Below are 7,611 nucleotides of genomic sequence, written 5' to 3'. Positions count from 1 at the left end.
CGGTGCATCCCTAATATATATATATATATATATATATATATGCTGTTAAATATAAAATAATAATTGTAATATTTTTCCGAGCTGTAGTTTTTTTTTAAAGTGGACAATGTGTATTTTCAGGGAGATCCAAGATGTGAATACTGCAGAATCTCAGCAGACGACGTACAGATATCTCCCAGCATTCCCTTCTCCAGCCCTTTTGGAAGTAAGTGATTATTATTACTTTGAGTATTACTGAAATGTATGTATACTTTTGAATTTCTAAGCCAGTCGATTAGACGAATATTTAACCTTCACGATTATTTAAAACTGCCAGTAAAAAAATTCTGTTTATCTACAACAATGTTGTAGATAAACTGGCACTGAATATGGGCGAACTTTGCTCTAAACAGTGTCGATGATCAGTTTGTAAAACTATTAAAACAGCTGCTGATGAGTTTAAAGTTTTACGTTTTTCAGGGCAACAGGTTTCGGGATATATATAGCTATGACATTTGCATTTTTGTTTTACAGCTTTACATTGAATTTCAACTGTTGAGGTTAATTTTGAGATTTAAGCCAAGAAGTAAACAACTGTTTTTCAGTCAGTCAGGTTTTTTTTTTAAAATCAGTCAAAAGTGGACCAAACAAACTGGCATTCATTTACTTTGCTTGCATTTTGTGCCCAGAAGAATTACATACACTGCATCACTAAATGAAAACATTTGGAGAAACATGTTTACATTTTCTTTCACAGCAATCAGTGTTGAAATATACCAAAAGGATGACTTGTATTTGTCCATTTATTTAGAATTGTTTGTGACAGCACCACACGTGTTGTCTAAAAACGAATGAAGCAGTCATACACAGGTTGCGTGATGTTGGATCGTTACTCTCTCTGTTGGACTTGTACCTCCAGTTGTTCTGATAATTTCGCTAAATAAAACAAGCTGTTGTGCCGTATAATCATTTGCAGCAGTTCTGGGAATCACTTTCATATCTTGATTTTCTCGAGCCAAGCTATAATTTGAATATGTATGTTTGTTCTTTTCAGCTGCTTTCCAAGAAGAGCTCATTATGATTTTCTTATGTCTTATGTTCGTTAAAGAGTCTGTCCGATGTTTTCGACTGTTTTTAACTATGACAACATCATCTTCAAGTCTTCTAGTTTTCAACATTGTACCTCATTGTCAATCTACATAAGCTGTACTAAATTACATGACTGTGAAATTGTTGTATTTGTGTTATAGATACAAGCATCTACAATATTGCAAGTAGTGTTGTAAAAAGCCATGTAAAATAACATCATTTAATTTACGCTTATAAGGACCATGTGATATTTCCGTTTTTCTTTTTTAATAAATCTGCAAAGATGTCAACAATTCTGTGTTTTTCTGTCAATATGGGGTGCTGTGTGTACATTAATGAGGAAAAAAAATTAACTTAAATGATTTTAGCAAATGGCTGCAATATAACAAAGAGTGAAAAATTTAAAGGGGTCTGAATACTTTCCGTACCCACTGTATATATATATATAAAACTGAAACATGGATGTGGGCTGGTGGTGCTTTAAATGTTAATAATTTTTCCAAAATTAATTTGACCAAATTAATGCATAAAATCGACAGCCCTACATCCTATATCTTTTAAATGGTTAGCGATTTAGTGTGAGTCCTGTTTTTTCTTTATGGCTTTCAATTGCATGTGTCCAATTACTGAAGTCTGAAGTCATATTTCCACAGGTGTTGTATCACTCAGATCCCTTCACGCATCTGTCTTTGGATAGCGAGTATGCTGTGACTGTCATGGCACTGCCCATTCCTGAGCGGTGGGACCAGTTCTATCAGAGGAAACAGTTTTTCACACGCAGTAAGTTAAAAAAACAAACCCTGCAAGCTATTAACAATGTTGACAACCTGCCACTGCATGTTTAGGGAATCAGTTGTCAAAGCTTGAGTTGTAATAAACCTGTCAAATTCTTCTTGTGTGTTTTCAGCATGTCCTGAAAAAAATGGTCTCGAAGAGTGTAAGAAAGGTAAGTGTTGTTGTTATCACACATCTTCTGGGTGTTTGTTGTTCTTGGCACCAGATGTGCGCATTCATGTATGTTCTATCAATCACTATAGACTGGTATCCCAGATACGTTGAGGTCCACCAGGAGAACTGGGACGTTTATGTGACCTTTAACCTTGCACCTGAGAACTTCAAAGTCCGTCAGTATTTTTCATCATGTTTCGGAGGCGGCCTGCGGAATTACACAAGCATCAAACCAGTAGGTTTTGTTAACAATATATACGTTAGAACAATATCTGTAATGCAGATGTTGTTGTTATTTGCTGAGGTGTAATGTGAGTGTATAATTAAAATAAAAGAACATGTTAATTGTTAAATCATGTTCTTCTAGGATTTCAGTCTCAATAAGACACATCACACATACCGATTGCAGAATCTCCAAGTGGGTACGAACTACACCTGCGAGGTGAGTCTTCATTTTGGTTTAGTTTACTCTGTTATTAAATCGTAAGTTATGTAATTTTATCTCTCATTCAGGCGCAACCATTCAGACAAACAGAAAACTCTGTGCCAATAGGCTTCTGCAAATAAGTAGTTGTGCAGTTTTTGCTTTCATATAAATATGTCATATATAAATATGACATTTTTATCATATACATTTTTATCATATATATAAAATATCATATTTATCATATATAAATATGATATTCATCTAAATATACAACTTACAGCTGATTTTTTTACAACAGCAATTTATGACCTTATTTATTACGTGTTGAGTAGTTTCTTGTACTTTTTCTCTCCAGATTGCTGCAGATGTTGTGGATGCAGTCAGGAAAACATTCATTGTTGTAGTAAAACATAGTTCTGAAGGTATGCTGAACCAGCAATAAAAAAAAATCACATTTACGCAGTACTATGACAAAAAACTGGATGAAGGACAGTGTGTTTTGCTGGACAGAGCCACCTGTCCCCCTCGCCTCCTGATTTGCTACTCAAGTAATGATGGTCCTGCCCACGTCAGAGTCGTGCTTCAACTGGCTGCGTTTTTGCAAAAGCACATGGGTACCCAAGTAAGTGCATCAAGATTAAATCAGACAAAACACAGTGTTGCTTATTTTAAGGTCATGAAATGCTAAATTACATTTGTTTAAGATTAATAGACATTTTATGAATTAATAGATATGTATCTTCTGCACGCTCTTGAAAACAGTGATATATCACGCATTATTTTGAATATATATAAGGAGAAAGTGGATATTTTACCTTTTTTTTTTTTTGGTATTACAATATGGTATTATTATGGTATTACAATATTATTAACAGTATTACAATTATATTTTGTTGTTTTATCCATCAGCATCTCAATTAAAAAATAAATAAAATAGTTTTACAAATGATAGAAATAAATAGAATTTACACATTAAAAAATGTAATTAATGGAATCCATTAAAAATGGTGTCTATACAAGGTTATTTACATTTCTTGTTAAAGGGTTAGTTCACCCAAAAAGGAAAATTCTGTCATTGATTAGTCACCCTCGTGTTGTTCGAAACACGTAAGACCTACGTTCATCTTCGGAACACAATTTAAGATAAAAATCTGAGGGCTCTCTGACCTTCCATAGACAGCAAGGTAACTACCACGTTCAAGGTCCAGATGATCGACAAAGTAGTCCGTGTGACATCAGTGGTTCAACTGTAAAGTTACGAAGCTACGAGAATACTTTTTTGCGCAAAGAAAACAAAAATAACTACTTTATTCCACATTTTCGTCTCTACCGAGTCACTTTGGACACGCGTTCACGACAGTACCATGACGCGAGCGTGTGGCGGCGCCGGCGCTGACCCAGATCTGGACGAAAATGTGGACGAAAATGTGGAATAAAGTCGTTATTTTTGTTTGTTTGTTTTTCGCAAAAAAGTGTTCTCGTAGCTTCGTAACTTTACAGTTGAACCACTGATGTCACACGGACTACTTTGTCGATCATCTTGGTACTTTTCTGGACCTTGAACGTGGTAGTTACCTTGCTGTCTATGGGAGGGTCAGAGAGCCCTCAGATTTCATCAAAAATATCTTAAATTGTATTCCATAAAGAACCTTTAAGATCTGAAGAACCTTTCTGTTTCACAAAATGTTCTTAGTGGTGAAAGAAGGTTCTTCAGATTATAAAAAGGTAAGAAAGAGATTGAATGGATTTGAATGAATGGTTCTTTGTGGAACCAAAAATGGTTCTTCAATGGCATCGCTGTGAAGAACATTTTAAGCACCTTTATTTTTAAGAGTGTAGTGTAAACCGATAAAGGCATGTTCAATGACAAAGAGGAAAAAATCTCTTACATACACTGCTTTCAGCAAGTACAATATCTGCTTGTGGAGAAACATGCCAGGCAGCTTTTAAAGCGACAACACCCACTGAAACTTACTTCAATGAAAAACCCAGTGTCATAATCGTTTTGGTATTTTTCCCCTCTCACGATCAGAGCCGCCAACCTCACGCTTCACAGAGAGCTCTTCACTAATGGTGCTCTTGTCCGTGGGAATCCTGCTTGCTGCTACCGCACTGCTCACCTTCATTGTTGTCTACAAGAAAAGACTCAAAAAGAAAATGGTCCAGACCAAAATGAGACCAGGTTCGAGTTTTATAATTATACATCAAACTGGTCATCGCCAAAACTGTTAAGCAACAGTTCTTTGGGATTTTGTTTTCTACCCTTTATTGAAGATTTTGGGTCACACTTTATTTTAAAGTCCAATTCTCGCTATTAACAACCCATTAACTATGACTTTTGCCTCAATAAACTCCTAATTTGCTGCTTATTAACAGTTAGAAAGGTAGTTGTTAAGTTTAGGTATTGGGTAGGATTAGGGATGTAGAATATGGTCATGCAGAATATGCTTTATAAGTACTAATAAACAGCCAATATGTTAATAATAGGCATGCTAATTAGCAACTTGTAAATAGTGAGAATTGGTCCCTATACTAAAGTGTTTCCAGATTAGGGCTATAAATGTTTATGAGGTGTTTTTCCACTAAAATGTCCGTGTTGTTTTGTACTAATGGGGAATTGGGTTGTTTTTTCCTATTTGTCAGAGGTCATTGAACAGTACTATGACTACCACGTTCAAGGTCCAGAAAAGTACCAAGATGATCGACAAAGTAGTCCGTGTGACATCAGTGGTTCAACTGTAAAGTTACGAAGCTACGAGAATACTTTTTTGTGCAAAGAAAACAAAAATAACGACTTTATTCCACATTTTCGTCTCTACCGAGTCACTTTGGACACGCGTTCACGACAGTACCATGACGCGAGCGTGTGGCGGCGCCGGCGCTGACCCAGATCTGGACGAAAATGTGGAATAAAGTCGTTATTTTTGTTTGTTTGTTTTTCGCAAAAAAGTGTTCTCGTAGCTTCGTAACTTTACAGTTGAACCACTGATGTCACACTGACTACTTTGTCGATCATCTTGGTACTTTTCTGGACCTTGAACGTGGTAGTTACCTTGCTGTCTATGGGAGGGTCAGAGAGCCCTCAGATTTCTTAAAAAATATCTTAAATTGTGTTCCGAAGATGAACGAAGGTCTTACGGGTTTCGAAACAACACGAGGGTGAGTAATTAATGACAGAATTTTCATTTTTGGGTGAACTAACCCTATAATTCTTCTTTTTCTGTTTAGGTGCATTTGGACTTGTGGGAGGCCTTGAGTATTATGGAGGAGGGCAGTATGGGGTGGCATTGCAGGAGATTGAACGAGTGTGACTTTGTGTTGGTCATCTGCTCACAAGGTCTCCTTCAGAATCAGAAGCAGCAGTCTGAGGACGAGGAACCATTAGAGAACACTGCTTTGGCAATGATTTCCATGATCGGAGAGGAGCTGTGCCGTGCCAAAGCGTTAGGTCGAGACCTCTCCAAATACATGGTGGCCACTTTTGAGTACTCACAAGAGTCTGATATCCCCGCGGCACTTGGTCTTGCTTCAAGATACACCTTGACTAAAGACCTACCCTTGCTCTTCTCTCATCTTCACGGAGTGGCTTTGCAGAAGCCCGGAGTTTACCTACAGGTGGAGAACATTTCAGAAAGTGGGTACTGTAAACTCCCAGCTGGGGCTGCACTACAGCTGGCCATCCAGGAGGCCACGGCACAGTTCTCTGAAGAGGAACATGTAGGAATTCCAGTCATTTCATAAGGACTGCATCAATTAATTAATTGACTCACTTCATCATTCTAACGAAACAAAGGGAAGAGTGTTATTTGAGAACAGTCCCTTTACTGACGGATTCCACCAGGACTTCCTTGGGAGCCACTAGTACTTATCTAACGTTCCTGATTTACATCTTTTGAATGTCAATGGAGAAGAGTCTTGTATGGAAAAGCACATTCTAGTTGTAGCTCAGTGGCATCTTGGGTGACTTTAGGTTATTGTGAAAAACATATAAGAGGGATGTTGAAGTATATTGACGTTATCGAATGCTGTGAACGATTTTTTTCATATAAATGTGTATTTATTTTGTCTTATTTTTGTTCTGTTGCTTATGTTCATGCATGTTAAACATCATGTTACAGTGAATATTCCTAGTAATTGCATGCACTTCCACTACAAATTATAGTCTTTCTTCTACAAATTGAAAGAGGACACTTTCGATGTATTGCTGTGAATGACTTTCAATTCTGTAGTTTGCTGACCTGAAGTGTTCTTTTTTAATTACATTTATTATATTGTATGTAAGGTCAGTTTCTCACAAATGTATTGTTTTGCAACAATCTGTATTTGTATAACATGAAGGGGGGAAAAAATACATTTTAATGTGACAAAATACCTCAACAGCAACAACAGTGCATTGTCCTACACTATAATAATGCAAGGAAATTCAGCCACAATTAAAAACACACCCATGTCTCAGTGAGTTTGCAGGGCGGTAACATACCTGTGTATAAGGTAATGCATTAATCGTTACATAAAATGTTTATGAAACTGTATGAATGCATGATGTTTTACAAATAAACTTTCATTGCTTTTGTAAAAAAAAAAAAAAACTAGGGCTATTTTGTCCGACTGATATATGATGTTTTTGTATCGGTATGCAATCTGAAACAGCTGGCTCTTCACACAAAATACCCCTATTAGAAAGCCTTGATTTATGAATATGCAATGTAGCATGCCACAACATCAAGTTTATTGCATAAAATAGTTTTTCTTGCATTTGATCATTGGCAAAGAATTCAAACACCACATCTTTCCACAATACAGTAAACCGATCGTAAATTCCATTGCCACTAAATCTTCAGAAACTTGGCAACACCAACAAAGATGAGCAAACTTTCATCATTATACACACAAAAATTGATGCAGATGTTATTTTTAAACTTTCACCCTTATTGTATTGTTGAATAATAATACTTAAAGGGTTAGTTCACCCAAAAATGAAAATTAGCCCATAAATTACTCACCCTCAAGTCATCCTAGGTGTATATGACTTTCTTCTTTCAGACGAATCCAGTCGGAGTTATATTAAAAATTGTGTTTGATCTTTCAAGCTGTTTCATGGCACTCAGCGGGTGTTGCATTCATCAGTCCAAAAGCAGTTAAATAAAAATCGCCCATCCATAAAAAAA

At 36.4% G+C, this 7,611-nt stretch overlaps 1 protein-coding gene across 1 annotated transcript in view; it reads left to right on the top strand.

Moving 5' to 3' along the window:
• LOC107714931 (interleukin-17 receptor D-like) overlaps positions 1-7,008 on the top strand; it is an 8,347-nt gene extending 1,339 nt beyond the window's left edge. The window contains exons 2-10 of the mRNA XM_016520930.1: positions 121-205; positions 1,230-1,273; positions 1,722-1,848; positions 1,976-2,014; positions 2,106-2,251; positions 2,384-2,458; positions 2,799-2,865; positions 2,899-3,065; positions 5,672-7,008. Of these exons, the coding sequence (XP_016376416.1) occupies positions 121-205; positions 1,230-1,273; positions 1,722-1,848; positions 1,976-2,014; positions 2,106-2,251; positions 2,384-2,458; positions 2,799-2,865; positions 2,899-3,065; positions 5,672-6,184 (1,263 nt within the window). The 3' untranslated portion in view covers positions 6,185-7,008. The remainder of the gene's footprint in view (positions 1-120; positions 206-1,229; positions 1,274-1,721; positions 1,849-1,975; positions 2,015-2,105; positions 2,252-2,383; positions 2,459-2,798; positions 2,866-2,898; positions 3,066-5,671) is intronic.
• The last annotated feature ends 603 nt before the right edge of the window (positions 7,009-7,611 follow it).

The sequence above is a fragment of the Sinocyclocheilus rhinocerous genome, unplaced genomic scaffold, assembly GCF_001515625.1.
Source record: "Sinocyclocheilus rhinocerous isolate Xijiao unplaced genomic scaffold, SAMN03320098_v1.1 scaffold28, whole genome shotgun sequence".
Classification (NCBI taxonomy): domain Eukaryota; kingdom Metazoa; phylum Chordata; class Actinopteri; order Cypriniformes; family Cyprinidae; genus Sinocyclocheilus; species Sinocyclocheilus rhinocerous.
The sequence above is the reverse complement of the archived record's forward strand: the minus strand, read 5'-3'. Positions and strand labels throughout refer to the sequence as shown.